Source organism: Bufo bufo, chromosome 10 (assembly GCF_905171765.1).
Source record: "Bufo bufo chromosome 10, aBufBuf1.1, whole genome shotgun sequence".
NCBI lineage: Eukaryota > Metazoa > Chordata > Amphibia > Anura > Bufonidae > Bufo > Bufo bufo.
The window spans coordinates 75,828,159-75,846,849 of NC_053398.1; the positions used below are offsets into that span (position 1 = coordinate 75,828,159).

General features: G+C 42.4%; 1 protein-coding gene across 2 annotated transcripts in view; it reads left to right on the forward strand.

Moving 5' to 3' along the window:
* SLC29A2 (solute carrier family 29 member 2) overlaps positions 1 to 18,691 on the forward strand; it is a 180,883-nt gene that overhangs the window by 46,641 nt on the left and 115,551 nt on the right. For both annotated transcript variants that reach the window (XM_040409501.1, XM_040409502.1), the window contains exons 4-5: positions 8,139 to 8,329; positions 18,509 to 18,648. In XM_040409501.1, coding sequence (XP_040265435.1) covers positions 8,139 to 8,329; positions 18,509 to 18,648 — 331 coding nt within the window. The remainder of the gene's footprint in view (positions 1 to 8,138; positions 8,330 to 18,508; positions 18,649 to 18,691) is intronic.

The following is an 18,691-nucleotide window of genomic DNA, read 5'->3' on the forward strand; positions in this document are numbered from 1 at the left end:
CTTGAGCATCAGAGCAGTTCATGCTCTGATGTTCTGCTTTGCCCTGCACTAAATTGTGCAGGGCAAAGGCATTTTCTGTAGTTTCGGTGACAAACCGGGCTCTCCTTAATGCTGCCAGGCGGAGGCTTCCGCCTATCAGAGCCGGTGACGTCACTGAACACACTGCTGGGTGGAAGCATCTGCCCGGCAGTGTGTTACAGTAAATGAAAGAGCCCTTGCCCTGTGCGATCCAGCGCAGGGCAAGGGAGAGCATCAGAGCATGAACATCAGGGGGGTTGCCTGGGTGAAATTATGGGTATGTCCAGGTTCAGCTCTGAACCCGGACAACCCCTTTAATTGTCCTGAGGAAGAGGGCACTACAGCCCTTGAAACGCGTTGACTGTTTGAAAATAAAGTTTATAAAATAATGTTAGCTACCTGAATATCCTGTGACAGCACCGGACAATCCACCTTTTTACTTCACTGTACATAGGCTCCACATCTCACCATCCACTACAGGTTTGAACGTTTTATAGAAAATCCTCTTGGCTATCTAATACATAAATTGGACTTTCAATTTAGCATATGATTAGTTATGCAGATTCTTGTCATGTAACTGCATTGTTACTGTTTTGTTCCTGGTCATGGTACAATCGTTTATTGTTTTGTATACTACAAATTACAACCTGTTCTCACATTCCCTAATAGCTCAGTATGTTATTAGGTTGATTTCCAAGCGAAAGGTCACTGCTTCGAATTGAGTAGCAGCCATGAAGATTTCCAAGAAAAGAGAAACAGCATCTAGCTCATAGTGGTATCTCGGCAAAGAAAATTGCCAAACTGCATCTTTTGAGTGCCATAACAGATGGAAGAATAGAAAATCGTAGTCCTTCCATCCATTCCCAAAGCCAAGAGGTGGATGTCCAGGCAAATTGTCTGAGTCAACAAGTCGGCTCATCACAAGGTCTATCAGTTCTGGCACGACAAACACTGCAGTGGAGGTGGCTCGTATGCTTCGTAATAGAGAGATCACAGACGTCCATGCAATCACCCTGCGATGCGCATTACACAAGTATGGAATGGTGGCCAAAAAGGTGAAGAAGCCTCGATTTTAAATATCGTCATAAGAAGTGTCCGCTCGAGTTTGCAAAAAAAGTACAAATGGTAGAAGATTGGAAACGGGTGATTTCGAGCAATGAGATGAAAGTCAATAGACTGGTATCTGATGGGTGCAAATGGGTCTGGAAGAAACAAAGGAAAAGGGGGCTAACGGATTGAGAAATTGAACGAACTGTCAAGTTCAGTGGAGGAAGGCTGATGATATGGGACCAGAATCAATACTGGTCTCAATGCTGAGCTATATGTGAGTATCCTACAAGACAAACTACTTCGTACACTCAAGTCGACCAGTCGGTACTAGTTAGTCAATATAAGAATATATATTTGGACGGCACTCAATTGCTTTTTCCGGTAATCAGCGGTAAATGCAGTAACAATATAATTGGAATGACCATGGCACTCATTTTACTATTCAATTGATAATGCGTCTTTATTATCCATCCAGGAAGTAATAATTAATAAATACTGGCCAACGTTTCGGTCTTATCACAAGACCTTGTTCACGGCCTGAGGCAAAATAAGAAATATGGTACATATAAGAATACATACATAGGCAGACAAAGGAAAACTAAATTCCTAGATATTGATAATATATAGATAGATATATTCCTGCTACATATAGACAGACCTGTAGGGTATAAGGAGTGCAATTAAGTTTCTGGATTAGAGAATGATAATCCTATTTTTAGTGTGTGTGTGTATATACAGGGAGTGCAGAATTATTAGGCAAGTTGTATTTTTGAGGATTAATTTTATTATTGAACAGCAACCATGTTCTCAATGAACCCAAAAAACTAATTAATATCAAAGCTGAATATTTTTGGAAGTAGTTTTTAGTTTGTTTTTAGTTTTAGCTATTTTAGGGGGATATCTGTGTGTGCAGGTGACTATTACTGTACATAATTATTAGGCAACTTAACAAAAAACAAATATATACCCATTTCAATTATTTATTTTTACCAGTGAAACCAATATAACATCTCAACATTCACAAATATACATTTCTGACATTCAAAAACAAAACAAAAACAAATCAGTGACCAATATAGCCACCTTTCTTTGCAAGGACACTCAAAAGCCTGCCATCCATGGATTCTGTCAGTGTTTTGATCTGTTCACCATCAACATTGCGTGCAGCAGCAACCACAGCCTCCCAGACACTGTTCAGAGAGGTGTACTGTTTTCCCTCCTTGTAAATCTCACATTTGATGATGGACCACAGGTTCTCAATGGGGTTCAGATCAGGTGAACAAGGAGGCCATGTCATTAGATTTTCTTCTTTTATACCCTTTCTTGCCAGCCACGCTGTGGAGTACTTGGATGCGTGTGATGGAGCATTGTCCTGCATGAAAATCATGTTTTTCTTGAAGGATGCAGACTTCTTCCTTTATCACTGCTTGAAGAAGGTGTCTTCCAGAAACTGGCAGTAGGACTGGGAGTTGAGTTTGACTCCATCCTCAACCCGAAAAGGCCCCACAAGCTCATCTTTGATGATACCAGCCCAAACCAGTACTCCAACTCCACCTTGCTGGCGTCTGAGTCGGACTGGAGCTCTCTGCCCTTTACCAATCCAGCCACGGGCCCATCTATCTGGCCCATCAAGACTCACTCTCATTTCATCAGTCCATAAAACCTTAGAAAAATCAGTCTTGAGATATTTCTTGGCCCAGTCTTGACGTTTCAGCTTGTGTGTCTTGTTCAGTGGTGGTCGTCTTTCAGCCTTTCTTACCTTGGCCATGTCTCTGAGTATTGCACACCTTGTGCTTTTGGGCACTCCAGTGATGTTGCAGCTCTGAAATATGGCCAAACTGGTGGCAAGTGGCATCTTGGCAGCTGCATGCTTGACTTTTCTCAGTTCATGGGCAGTTATTTTGCGCCTTGGTTTTTCCACACGCTTCTTGCGACCCTGTTGACTATTTTGAATGAAACGCTTGATTGTTCGATGATCACGCTTCAGAAGCTTTGCAATTTTAAGAGTGCTGCATCCCTCTGCAAGATATCTCTCTATTTTTGACTTTTCTGAGCCTGTCAAGTCCTTCTTTTGACCCATTTTGCCAAAGGAAAGGAAGTTGCCTAATAATTATGCACACCTGATATAGGGTGTTGATGTCATTAGACCACACCCCTTCTCATTACAGAGATGCACATCACCTAATATGCTTAATTGGTAGTAGGCTTTCGAGCCTATACAGCTTGGAGTAAGACAACATGCATAAAGAGGATGATGTGGTCAAAATACTCATTTGCCTAATAATTCTGCACACAGTGTGTGTGTATATATATATATATATATATATATTCACATTCCATACTGCACCACAGGGATATCAAAATTGCCATGAAGAAAGAAGGGATATGTCATGGAAAGGTTCTAATGACATAGGGACATATATTTCATGCAGCACCACAAGACCACAACAGAAAGATTGAGACTGTCATCCAGCAAACAAAAAGGTTAAGCATACCCTTAGTGGGGTGCCACATCACATTACATGGTTAATAAAATTTATTTATGTTTACTATGCGAAGATTTTTGTGCTAATTTTTTGGTGAAACCGCCGTGCACTCTGTGCTTCACATATATTCCCCCGATGCCGCTCAATTGACAGACGCCATCCAGCAAACAAGATGTTCCTAACACTAAGGTATGCCTCATTACATGGGCCTCATGCCAATAGAACCTCCCTATGGCTAATCTCTCTCTTATGACAGTCTAAATCTTTCTGTTGTGGTCTTGTGGTGCTGCATGAAATATATGTCCCTATGTCATTAGAACCTTCTCATGACATATCCCTTCATGTAGTTACATGACAAGAGTCTGCATAAGTAATCATATGCTAAATAGTTGCAAGTCCAATTTATGTATGAGATAGCCAAGATGATTGTCTATAGAATGATGGTAGTCTCATGTTCGAAGCTGTAGTGGATGCTGATATATGGAGCCTGAAAGTCAAAAGTTCAAAACATTGTTACCCTTTTGCTCGTCAGTGTAAATCTTCCGTAATATGTATTGCAGAAGAGGAATGTCTGTGTATGACCAGCTTCTGTTTAACCGCCTCCGGACCGCCTAACGCAGGATCGCGTTCCGGAGGCGGCAGCTGCAGGCAGAGTCACGCATCTATGCGTCATCTCGCGAGACGCTAGATTTCCTGTGAACGTGCGCACACAGGCGCGCGCGTTCACAGGATCGGAAGGTAAGCGAGTGGATCTCCAGCCTGCCAGCTGCGATCGTTCGCTGGCAGACTGTAGATGCGTTTTTTTTTTTAACCCCTAACAGGTATATTAGACGCTCTTTTGATAACAGCGTCTAATATACCTGCTACCTGGTCCTTTTTTCTTCCCTTTTGCTTGGATCGACCACCAGAGGACACAGGCAGCTCAGTAATAAGTAGCACCAAACACCACTACACTACACCCCCCCCTGTCACTTATTAACCCCTGATCACCCCATATAGACTCCCTGATCACCCCCCTGTCATTGATCACCCCCTTGTAAGGCTCCATTCAGACGTCCGTATGTTTTTTACGGATCCACGGATACATGGATCGGATCCGCAAAACACATACGGACGTCTGAATGGAGCCTTACAGGGGGGTGATCAATGACAGGGGGGTGATCACCCCATATAGACTCCTTGATGATCCCCCTGTCATTGATCAACCCCCTGTCATTGATCACCCCCCTGTAAGGCTCCATTCAGACTTCCGTATGTGTTTTGCGGATCCGATCCATGTATCCGTGGATCTGTAAAAAACATACGGACGTCTGAATGGAGTCTTAGAGGGGGGTGATTAATGACAGGGGGGGGATCAGGGAGTCTATATGGGGTGATCACCCCCCTGTAAGGCTCCATTCAGACGTCCGTATGTGTTTTGCGAATCCGTGGATCCGCAAAACACGGACACCGCGGATCTGCAAAACACATACGGACGTCTGAATGGAGCCTTACAGGGGGGTGATAACCCCATATACACTCCCTGATCACCCCCCTGTCATTGATCACCCCCTTGTAAGGCTCTATTCAGACATTTTTTTGGCCCAAGTTAGCGGAAATTTATTTTATTTTAAATTTTATTTTTTTCTTACAAAGTCTCATATTCCACTAACTTGTGTCAAAAAATAAAATCTCACATGAACTCACCATACCCCTCACAGAATCCAAATGCGTAAAATTTTTTAGACTTTTATATTCCAGACTTCTTCTCACGCTTTAGGGCCCCTAAAATGCCAGGGCAGTATAAATACCCCACATGTGACCCCATTTCGGAAAGAAGACACCCCAAGGTATTCCGTGAGGGGCATATTGAGTCCATGAAAGATTTAAATTTTTGTCCCAAGTTAGCGGAAAGGGAGACTTTGTGAGAAAAAACAAAAAAAAATCAATTTCCGCTAACTTGTGCCAAAAAAAAAAAAAAATTATATGAACTCGCCATGCCCCTCATTGAATACCTTGGGGTGTCTTCTTTCCAAAATGGGGTCACATGTGGGGTATTTATACTGCCCTGACATTTTAGGGGCCCTAAAGCGTGAGAAGAATTCTGGGATCCAAATGTCTAAAAATGCCCTCATAAAAGGAATTTGGGCCCCTTTGCGCATCTAGGCTGCAAAAAAGTGTCACACATCTGGTATCGCCGTACTCAGGAGAAGTTGGGCAATGTGTTTTGGGGTGTCATTTTACATATACCATTGCTGGGTGAGAGAAATTTCTCGGTCAAATGCCAACTTTGTATAAAAAAAATGGGAAAATTTGTCTTTTGCCGAGATATTTATCTCACCCAGCATGGGTATATGTAAAATGACACCCCAAAACACATTGCCCAACTTCTCCTGAGTACGGCGATACCAGATGTGTGACACTTTTTTGCAGCCTAGGTGGGCAAAGGGGCCCACATTCCAAAGAGCACCTTTAGGATTTCACAGGTCATTTTTTACACATTTTGATTTCAAACTACTTACCACACATTAGGGCCCCTAGAATGCCAGGGCAGTATAACTACCCCACAAGTGACCCCATTTTGGAAAGAAGACACCCCAAGGTATTTTGTGATGGGCATAGTGAGTTCATGGAAGTTTTTATTTTTTGTCACAAGTTAGTGGAATATGAGACTTTGTAAGGGAAAAAAAAATAAAAAATCATCATTTTCCGCTAACTTGTGACAAAAAATAAAAAGTTCTATGAACTCACTATGCACATCAGCGAATACCTTAGGGTGTCTACTTTCCGAAATGGGGTCATTTGTGGGGTGTTTGTACTGTCTGGCCATTGTAGAACCTCAGGAAACATGACAGGTGCTCAGAAAGTCAGAGCTGCTTCAAAAAGCTCAAATTCACATTTTTGTACCATAGTTTGTAAACGCTATAACTTTTACCCAAACATTTTTTTTTTATCAAAGACATGTAGAACAATAAATTTAGAGAAAAATTTATATATGGATGTTGTTTTTTTTTTTTAATTTTACAACTGAAAATGAAATGTCATTTTTTTTTTAAAAATTTCGATTAATAACAAAAAAAGTTAAAATGTCAATTAATTCACCAAATGAAAGCTCTATTAGTGAGAAGAAAAGGAGGTAAAATTCATTTGGGTGGTAAGTTGCATGACCGAGCAATAAACGGTGAAAGTAGTGTAGTGCAGAAGTGTAAAAAGTAGCCTGGTCATTAAGGGTGTTTAAGCTAGGGGGGCTGAAGTGGTTAATATACTGAATCTGGGCGGGCACCTGGGTATGTCTGATAAGAGTTTGTTAGTTGGCATGTTAGTTCAGTGGTTGGCACTGAAGGGGACAATGGATGCCAGTTTAACTATAGCATCATCTGCTTTGAGTTTTATCTTTGCTGCAGATTTCCTCAGAATGATAAAGCTGCAATTACTAAGTAGTCGGCATTGAGGTAGAAGGTCCCATATAATGAAGAGACCTTAGCACCCACACAAATACTGCAGCTCCTTCAAACAGCTGGTTGACCAGAGCGCCAAGAGCCGTATGTAAAGCGGTGACAGAGAAAGTAGACTCCCTCTGTCTCCCATTGGCACCCTGCAAATGCAATTGTTGGGTGCTGATGTCTGCAAAGGCTGGCAGGGGTCTGATATAGGCCCCAAGCCAGCCATGAGTAGTTTCCAGCAGGCTGTGACTCTCTGGCGGAGCCTGCTGGTCAATGTCAATAAAGCACTGATATTAAAATGCAATGCACTATAGGGATAGTGCATGGTATTTTAAAAGCGATGTTGTCTGGGACTATTAAGTGATAAAAAAAACGCATTTATTAAATAAAAAAAATTACAGTAACATTTTTTTTTTCCTATTGCAAATACGCTTTTCAATAAAAAAAATTGCAAAAAAATCTCCCCCATATGTTTGGTATCACACACCCGTAACGACCTACACTACATAAATTATCCGAGAACGCTGAAAAAAAGAAGACAGAAATGCTAATTTATTCTTAGTTGCCACCGAAAAAACTTAATAGCAAGTGATCAAAAACCGTCATTTACTCCAAAGTGATACCAATGAAAACTACAAGTCATCCCACACAAATCAAGCCCTCACCACACAATTCCATAGAAAGAAAAATAAAACGTCATGGGTCTTGGGAAGCAGCGATGCAAAAATATTTTTTTCCTTTTAAAAAAAACAAAAAAAGTAGTAAAACATAAAAAATATATATGTATTTGGTATCGCTGTAATCGTACCGACCCAGAGAATAAAGATATTATATTATACCGAAAAATGAATGCCGTAAAATTTATAACGTAAAAACTCAGTGGCAGTATGGCTGTTTTTCCCCATTTCCCACCCAGAAAGAGTTAATAAAAGTTAATCAGAAAGTTATGTACCCCAAAATGGCACCATTAAAAACTACAACTTGTCCTGCAAAAAACAAGCCCTTATACAGCTATATTGACAGAAAAATAAAAAAAAGTTATACCTCTTGGAACGCAACGATGAAAAAAGGAAGAAAAATGCTTGGTCAGTAAAGCTCAAAACAGGCCAGTCACTAAGGGGTTTAATGATGTTTTGTATTAACATAAATCTTCTTACCACAGTACTTTCAGACTCGTCTGTGCTCCGAAACACACACACTGTATGGAAATTCCTCTAAGAGCAATGATTTATCTGAATCAAGAAATGTGACCACACAATGCAAAGATGAGTTTAATTTCAACAATTGGATGACCCTCTTAGCCCAGCTGCCTCTATTGCTTTGTACACTACTCAACTCCTTCATTTATCAATGGTAAGAACTTGATGTCTTATGTCAGATGGAGATCTTGAATATTGTCCCTCTTCAATGCAGTTTTGCTTGGTTATGCCAGCAAAGTTTCACAAATGTAAGGCCCTGTTGGGATCCGGCGTGCACTTCCGTTGCCGGAGGTGCCCGCCGGATCCGGAAAAACGCAAGTGTACTGAAAGCATTTGAAGACGGAGCCGTCTTCAAAATGCTTTCAGTGTTACTATGGCAGCCAGGACGCTATTAAAGTCCTGGCTGCCATAGTAGGAGCGGGGAGCGGTATACTTACAGTCCGTGCGGCTCCCGGGGCGCTCCAGAATGACGTCAGAGCGCCCCATGCGCATGGATGACGTGGTCCATGTGATCACGTGATCCATGTGCTTGGGGCGCCCTGACGTCACTCTGGAGCGCCCGGGGAGCCGCACGGACGGTAAGTATACTGCTCCCCCGCTCCCCACTACACTTTACCATGGCTGCCAGGACTTTAGCGTCCCGGCAGCCATGGTAACCACTCTGAAAAAGCTAAATGTCGGGTCCGGCAATGCGCCAAAACGACGTTTAGCTTAAGGCCGGATCCGCATCAATGCCTTTCAATGGGCATTAATTCCGGATCCGGCCTTGCGGCCAGTCTTCAGGATTTTTGGCCGGAGCAAAAAGCGCAGCATGCTGCGGTATTTTCTCCGGCCAAAAAACGTTCCGTTCCGGAACTGAAGACATCCTGATGCATCCTGAACGGATTTCTCTCCATTCAGAATGCATTAGGATAAAACTGATCAGGATTCTTCCGGCATAGAGTCCCGACGACGGAACTCTATGCCGGAGGAAAAGAACGCAGGTGTGAAAGAGCCCTAAATTGACAGATAAGTATACAAGTAGTTATTCTGTTTGTTTTCATACACTGTATTCAGTGGCTTTTATATAAAAGTGATTGGTCACTTTCTGGTTACAGTTGATCAGTGTGTATGTAAGATAACTATATGGCACTTAATAATATAGCCTTTGTTGATATTCATCTCCATTTCTCCATTTTTCTTAAGCCGTTCCCAATCGCCTTACGTATATATACGTTAGCGGTCGGAACTTTAAAGGCTATGTACACTTTTGGGGCAAATTTTATTTTTTATTGTACTATAGCCCTATTTTCTGTACATAGCTGAGATGCTCTAGTACCAGCCTTCGGATTTTCTCTCTTTTGGGTCAGTTGGGTAGCTGATAGGCTCCTTATCTCTGACATTATAAACTCAGTTTTTATCATAGTGTTTTGGGCTCGTTCACTCGACCGCTGCCCCTCCGTGCCTGTGCTGTGGAGCTCAAGTTGCGGTCCGCAATGCACGGGCACCGACCGTGGGCCATCCGCATGTGGATCGCAGACCCATTTACTTGAATGGGTCCGCGATCCGTCTGTTCTGCAAAAAGATAGAGCAAGTTATATCTTTTTGCGGTGCGGAGGCACGGAACGGAACCCCAGGAAGCACTCCGTATTGCTTCCGTTCCGCACCGCATCTCCGGATTTGCAAACCCATTCACTTGCATTGCGGACCCTCCGTATGTGGTCCGCAATACAGCAACGGTTGTGTGAACAAGCCCTAAGTATGTGGCTTAAAGAGGACTTGTCATCATAAAATGAAATGCAATCTTGAAGGCATCATGTGGTTGGACAGAAGAAGCTGAGCTGATTGATATATATTTATGTGGGAAAAGATTCAGTAAAACCTTTATACCTTTGCTTTTTTCAGCCCTGTAAACAGAATCGGTGCAGAGGGGGAGGAGGTGTTATCAGTGATTGACAGCATTGTGTATATAAGTGTACATAAAACAGGCAATGATAACTGATCCCTCCTGTACTGATACCACTTTATAGGAAGTGAAGAAAGCAGAGATATAAATGTATAAATTACAGGGTTTACTGAATCTTTTCCCACAAAACTGTATATCAATCTGCTCAGCTTCTCAGAATGCATTGCATTTTGTGGTGACAGGTCCTCTTTAACCCTTTCAACCCCGGGCCATTTTTTGCAAATCTGACGTGTCACTTTATGTGGTAGTAACTTTAAAACGCTTTTACTTATCCAGGCCATTCTGAGATCGTTTTTTTCGTCACATATTGTACTTCACTTCATTTTTATTTATAAAAAAATACCAAATTTACCAAAAATTTTGAAAAATTAGCAAATTTCCAAATTTCTATTTCTCTATTTTTATAATAGATAGTAATAACTCTAATTATCTAATAAAAATAGTTATTACTTTACATTCCCCATATGTCAACTTCATGTTTGGATCATTTTGTGAATGCCATTTTATTTTTTAGAAGGTTAGAAGCAGACCGGGGAACCGGATCCGTCTGTGCAGACACCAGACGGATCCGCTCTGAACGCAAGTGTGAAAGTAGCCTTAGGCCTCTTTCACACTTGCGTTGTTGGGATCCGGCATGCACTTCCGTTGCCGGAGGTGCCTGCCGGATCCGGAAAAACGCAAGTGTACTGAAAGCATTTGAAGACGGAACCGTCTTCCAAATGCTTTCAGTGTTACTATGGCACCCAGGACGCTATTAAAGTCCTGGTTGCCATAGTAGTAGTGGGGAGCGGGGGAGCGGTATACTTACAGTCCGTGCGGCTCCCGGGGCGCTCCAGAATGACGTCGGAGCGCCCCATGCGCATGGATGACGTGATCACATGGATCACGTGATCCATGCGCTTGGGGCGCCCTGACGTCACTCTGGAGCGCCCGGGGAGCCGCACGGACGGTAAGTACACTGCTCCCCCGCTCCCCACTACACTTACCATGGCTGTCAGGACTTTAGCGTCCCGGCAGCCATGGTAACCACTCAGAAAAAGCTAAATGTCGGCTCCGGCAATGCGCCGAAACGACGTTTAGCTTAAGGCCGGATCCGGATCAATGCCTTCCAATGGGCATTAATTCCGGATCCGGCCTTGCGGCAAGTGTTCCGGATTTTTGGCCGGAGCAAAAAGCGCAGCATGCTGCGGTATTTTCTCCGGCCAACAAACGTTCCGTACCGGAACTGAAGACATCCTGATGCATCCTGAACGGATTACTCTCCATTCAGAATGCATTAGGATAATCCTGATCAGGATTCTTCCGGCATAGAGCCCCGACGACGGAACTCTATGCCGGAAGAAAAGAACGCAGGTGTGAAAGAGCCCTTAGGTCATGTGGTATTTTTATAGAGCAGGTTCTTACGGACGCAGAGATACCTAATATGTATATTTTTTTATTTATTTAAGTTTTACACAATAACAGCATTTTTGAAACAAAAAAAAAATCATGTTTTTGTGTCTCCATATTCTGAGAGCCATAGTTTTTTTTTTTTTTTTTTTTTTTGGGCGATTGTCTAATTTTTTGCTGGATGAGATGACTGATTAGTACTATTTTGGGGTGTATGTGACTTTTTGATCGCTTAGTATTACACTTTTTGTGATGTAAGGTGACAAAAAAAATTCCTTATTTTTTAATTTTTTACAGTGTTCACCTGAGGGGTTAGGTCATGTGATATTTTAATAGTGTAAAAATGAGTAAAATGCAATCATAAACAAAAAAATTGCCTCCAAAGGTGTGCATAGCCTTTAAATATGGCAGCCTCTCGCGCATGCAGTGGGTGCTATAGCTGTGGAGTGTCTGCTGTTTTAAATAGTCCACAACTGTCGGTAACGAAAAAAAAGTCAAAATGGAGGATTTGCTTCAGCAAAATTGAATAAAAAGTGATCATACACTCCCCAAAATAGTAATAATGAAAAGTAAAGATCACCCACAAAAAATGAGCCCTCACACAGCTCCGTACACATAAAAATAAAACAGTTATGGGGGTAAGAATATGGTGATGCAAAGAAAAAAATTATTTTTTTCCCCACAGTTTCTATTTTATTTTATTTTTTTCCAGTATTAGAACACAACAAAAACTAAACATGTGGGCTATCTTTGTAATTGTACTGACTCAGAAACTCAAGGTAACAGGTCAGTTGTACCATATAGGAAATGTTGTAAAGACAAAACCCATAAAATTATGGCAGAATTATTTTATTTTATTTTTATAATTCCACCCTATTTGGGATTTTTTTTTACCGCTTCCCACTGCATTTTTGTTTCCGTTTTGCGGGCCGTTTTTTGCGTTCCGTATACGGAACCATTCATTTCAATGGTTCCGCAAAAAAAAACTGAACTGTACTCCGTATGCATTCCGTTTCCGTTGTTCCGTTGAAAGATAGAACATGTCCTATATTTGGCCGCAAATCACGTTCCGTGGCTCCATTAAAGTCAATGGGTCCACAAAAAAAACGGAATGCATACGGAAATGCATCCGTATGTCTTCCGTATCTGTTCCGTTTTTTGCGGAACCATCTATTAAAAATGTTATGCCCAGCCCAATTTTCTCTATGTAATTACTGTACATGCCATATGGAAAAACGGAACAGAAAAACGGAACCGAAACGGAAACACAACGGAAACAAAAAACGGAACAACGGATCCGTGAAAAACGGACCGCAAAACACTGAAATAGCCATACGGTAGTGTGAAAGAGGCCTTAAATAGTGCCACTGGAAAGTACAACTTGTCCCGAAAACAAAAAAAAAGCCCTCATACTGCTATGTGCATGGAAAAATAAAAAAGTTACATCTTTGGGAAGGTTGGGAGTAAAAATTTGAAACTTTCCTGGTCATTAAGGGGTTAAGGTATGCCCCCTTGCTTTTTTGCTGTTACTGTCCATAAATTGCAGCTGACGGAGGGTCATGTGACCAGGCAAAAATATCTCAGGACACATTACTCAGTCTCATCCATTGAGATGCACCTCCCCTGCCATCTGCACTTGCACTTTTGGGAGTTTAATGCAGGTGCAGTGTGTCTGAACGGACACAATGGACTGGACCTCTATGCGGACAGCACTGAAAATTTGCCCTACAAGGGCATGTGTCTGATGAAATCTAGCAAATGGCACAGAATATCAACAAATACTATATTAGCATTAGGGCTGAAACGATTACTCGATTTCATCGAGTAATTCGACACAAAAAAATCCTTGATGCAAATTTTTTGCATCGAGGTTTCTTCTTATGTGTCATGTGGCCATGGAGCAGGAGTGCTTGCTATTACTTACTCCGTGGTCCGTGCTCCGTGGTCACCCGCCAGCCCGCACCGCGCTGCACTTTATTCCTGACACATCGTCAGGTCATAGTGTACGTAAGCGCGCACTATGACCCGACTCTGTGTACAGGAAAGGTAAGTACTGTCGCTGGGGACATGGCTAGGAGGGGAAGATGGTGGCACTTGGGGGCGCAAGTTGGTGGCACTGGGGGGCAAGCTGGTGGCATTTGGTGGCACTGGGGGACAAGCTGGTGGCACTGGGGACACTTGATGGAACTGGGGGGCAAGCTGATGACACTGGGGGGCAGTTGGTGGCAGCTGATGGCACTAGGGGGCAGCTGATGGCACTGGGGTGGGGAAGAGCTGAAGGCACTGGGGGAACGAAGCTGATGGCACTGGGGAAACTGATGCACTTGGGCTGATCGCACAGGGGGGAAGGGTGTTGGAGACTGATGGCAGGGGGTCTGATGAGTTTTTATAAAGGAAAACAGTCTATTAATTTTTTTCTTATTAGATTACTCGGTTAATTGTAAAAAATAATCGATAGAATACTCGATTTCTAAAATAATCGATTTCTAAAACTGCAGCCCTATTAGTAAGTGCCATATATTCATCTTACATACAAATTAGTCAACAGTAGCCAGAAAGTGGCCAACCCCTTTAACCACCCCAGGACCGGCGTACGCAGGATTGCTTTTTTGCGGCGGTCCTGTTGTTCTGGGTGGACGCGCCGGTGCGTCCTCTCGCGAGACGCGAGATTTCCTGTGAACGCGCGCACACAGGCGCGCGCGTTCACAGGATCGGAAGGTAAGGGAGTGGATCTCCAGCCTGCCAGCGGCGATCGTTCGCTGGCAGGCTGGAGATGTGATTTTTTTTAACCCCTAACAGGTATATTAGACGCTGTTTTGATAACAGCGTCTAATATACCTGCTACCTGGTCCTCTGGTGGTCCCCTTTGTTTGGATCGACCACCAGAGGACACAGGTAGCTCAGTAATATGTTGCACCAAGCACCACTACACTACACCCCCCCCCTGTCACTTATTAACCCCTTATTCACCCTTGATCACCCCTGATCACCCCATATAGACTCCCTGATCACCCCCCTGTCATTGATTACCCCCCTATCATTGATCACCCCCCTGTAAAGCTCCATTCAGATGTCCGCATGATTTTTACGGATCCACTGATAGACTGATCGGATCCGTAAAAATCATACGGACGTCTGAATGCAGCCTTACAGGGGAGTGATCAATGACTGTGGTGATCACCCCATATAGACTCCCTGATCACCCCCCTGTCATTGATCACCCCCCTGTAAAGCTCCATTCAGATGTCCGCATGATTTTTACGGATCCACTGATAGACTGATCGGATCCGTAAAAATCATACGGACGTCTGAATGCAGCCTTACAGGGGAGTGATCAATGACTGTGGTGATCACCCCATATAGACTCCCTGATCACCCCCCTGTCATTGATTACACCCCTGTCATTGATCACCCCTCTGTAAAGCTCCATTCAGATGTCCGCATGATTTTTACGGATCCACTGATAGACTGATCGGATCCGTAAAAATCAATGCCTTCTCTCTTCTTTCCAAAATGGGGTCACTTGTGGGGTAGTTATACTGCCCTGGCATTCTAGGGGCCCAAATGTGTGGTAAGGAGTTTGAAATCAAATTCTGTAAAAAATGACCTGTGAAATCCGAAAGGTGCTCTTTGGAATATGGGCCCCTTTGCCCACCTAGGCTGCAAAAAAGTGTCACACATCTGGTATCTCCGTACTCAGGAGAAGGTGGGGAATGTGTTTTGGGGTGTCATTTTACATATACCCCTGCTGGGTGAGAGAAATATCTTGGCAAAAGACAACTTTTCCCATTTTTTTATACAAAGTTGGCATTTGACCAAGATATTTATCTCACCCAGCATGGGTATATGTAAAATGACACCCCAAAACACATTCCCCAACTTCTCCTGAGTACGGAGATACCAGATGTGTGACACTTTTTTGCAGCCTAGGTGGGCAAAGGGGCCCATATTCCAAAGAGCACCTTTCGGATTTCACATGTCATTTTTTACAGAATTTGATTTCAAACTCCTTACCACACATTTGGGCCCCTAGAATGCCAGGGCAGTATAACTACCCCACAAGTGACCCCATTTTGGAAAGAAGACACCCCAAGGTATTCGCTGATGGGCATAGTGAGTTCATGGAAGTTTTTATTTTTTGTCACAAGTTAGTGAAATATGAGACTTTGTATGAAAAAAAAAAAAAAAAAAAAAATCATCATTTCCCACTAACTTGTGACAAAAAATAAAAAATTCTAGGAACTTGCCATGCCCCTCACGGAATACCTTGGGGTGTCTTCTTTCCAAAATGGGGTCACTTGTGGGGTAGTTATACTGCCCTGGCATTCTAGGGGCCCAAATGTGTGGTAAGGAGTTTGAAATCAAATTCTGTAAAAAATGACCTGTGAAATCCGAAAGGTGCTCTTTGGAATATGGGCCCCTTTGCCCACCTAGGCTGCAAAAAAGTGTCACACATCTGGTATTGCCGTACTCAGGAGAAGGTGGGGAATGTGTTTTGGGGTGTCATTTTACATATACCCATGCTGGGTGAGAGAAATAGCTTGGCAAAAGACAACTTTTCCCATTTTTTTTATACAAAGTTGGCATTTGACCAAGATATTTATCTCACCCAGCATGGGTATATGTAAAAAGACACCCCAAAACACATTCCCCACCTTCTCCTGAGTACGGAGATACCAGATGTGTGACACTTTTTTGCAGCCTAGGTGGTCAAAGGGGCCCATATTCCAAAGAGCACCTTTCGGATTTCACAGGTCATTTTTTACAGAATTTGATTTCAAACTCCTTACCACACATTTGGGCCCCTAGAATGCCAGGGCAGTATAACTACCCCACAAGTGACCCCATTTTGGAAAGAAGAGACCCCAAGGTATTTCGTGATGGGCATAGTGAGTTCATAGAAGTTTTTATTTTTTGTCACAAGTTAGTGGAATATGAGACTTTGTAAGAAAAAAAAAAAAAAAAATCATCATTTTCCACTAACTTGTGACAAAAAATAAAAAGTTCTATGAACTCACTATGCCCATCAGCGAATACCTTAGGGTGTGTACTTTCCGAAATGGGGTCATTTGTGGGGTGTTTGTACTGTCTGGGCATTGTAGAACCTCAGGAAACATGACAGGTGCTCAGAAAGTCAGAGCTGCTTCAAAAAGCGGAAATTCACATTTTTGTACCATAGTTTGTAAACGCTATAACTTTTACCCAAACCATTTTTTTTTTTTACCCAAACATTTTCTTTTTATCAAAGACATGTAGAACAATAAATTTAGAGCAAAATTTATATATGGATGTCGTTTTTTTTGCAAAATTTTACAACGGAAAGTAAAAAATGTCATTTTTTTTGCAAAAAAATCGTTAAATTTCGATTAATAACAAAAAAAGTAAAAGTGTCAGCAGCAATGAAATACCACCAAATGAAAGCTCTATTAGTGAGAAGAAAAGGAGGTAAAATTCATTTGGGTGGTAAGTTGCATGACCGAGCAATAAACGGTGAAAGTAGTGTAGGTCAGAAGTGTAAAAAGTGGCCTGGTCTTTCAGGGTGTTTAAGCACTGGGGGCTGAGGTGGTTAATTAAGAATACAGTTCTTCTTGCATGGTGTTATATACACATTTCTTTCTTCACTCAAGACATTAACCTAAACTCATTAGCCCAGATCAGGAGTCTTAGTGACAACTTGATCCTAATAATGTAACGGAAGAGAAACAATTATTCTTTTGTCATTAAGGGGCTCTCTGGTTGCTATGGTGAACAATTACGTGTTTTCTGTTTGACAATTTTAATCAATAAGACCTGAGTTTAGAAAAATTACATAATAATTAATCACAAAAACATGCATTCTACACACTTTATATTGTATTCCTACATCCATTGTACATTCAGATAAAAGTAGACACAATGGGGGAGATTTACCAAACTTTTGTAAAGTAGAACTGGCTTAGAACACAGCTCCTTTGAAAAATGAAAGGTGGAATCCGATTGGTTGCTATGGGCAACTAAGCCAGTTCTACTTTACACCAGTTTGATAAATCTCCCAAATGTACAAAGCCTTGTGTTTCTGCTTCTGTAGTAATGTGTCCACATCATGCACAATATAGAGGTCTCCATGACCGACTATCCAGTGGAAATATTGGACACAATTCTGTAGACCAAACTAAGAGCCAGGTTGTCTTTTTAGTGGCCTGATGGTAAGAACATTTAATGGAGATCAATAGAAAATAAGCCAAAAAGGTTTGGGAACAATAGCATGTTTCTTGCACTTTGCTTTGTGACTCCTGGGATTTGTGTAAGGGCTTGTGCACACGAACGTATGGTTTCCGGTCCGTGCATTGAGGCCGCAATTTGCTGTCCGCAATGCACGGAGAACATTCGTGAGGCCTCAGGGACGGATCCAGACCCATTCAACTTGAATAGGTCCGCATCCCTCAGTTCCGCAAAAAGATAGGACATGTTTGCTTCCGTTTATTGCGGATCCGCATATGGGGTCTGCAATACGGCTACGGAACCCATACGTTCGTGTGAACAAGCCCTAACTCTGAGCACTTCTAGATAATCATATGTCTGTGTTTTTGTACCTCTGTCGATTATTTCTAAATCTTTTAGGGCTGTTTCACACGAGCGGATGCCATGCGTGACATCCGCTCCGTGAATGACAGCCAAGACCCGATGCAGACTGCAGAAGCACGGAGCATTAACATGATTAATAATGCTCCGTGCCTCTCTGTGATCTCTTTACTACGAAATCACAATGACAACTTTATCTCACTGTGATTTCGTAGTAAAGAGATCACAGAGAGGCACGGAGCATTATCAATCATGTTAATGCTCCGTGCTTCTGCTGTCTGCATTGGGTCTTGGCTGTCATTCACGGAGCGGATGTCACGCACGGCATCCGCTCGTGTGAAACAGCCCTTACTGTCATGCAATACATTTTATTTGAAGGGGATATAATGAAAAGTTCCAATTCTGATAAAGTCATTATTTGTTATACATCTTTCCTAGGATCCCAGAACGAGTGCGGATAGCAGGCAGTATGTTGGCTATCTTGTCCCTCTTTATTTTCACTGCAGTCCTGGTTAAGGTTGAAATGGATGCCCAGTGTTTCTTTGATCTGACAATGGCCACAATTTGGTTTATAAATGGTAACTATAAGACTAATTATTTTATAAAAAAATAAGCCACAGT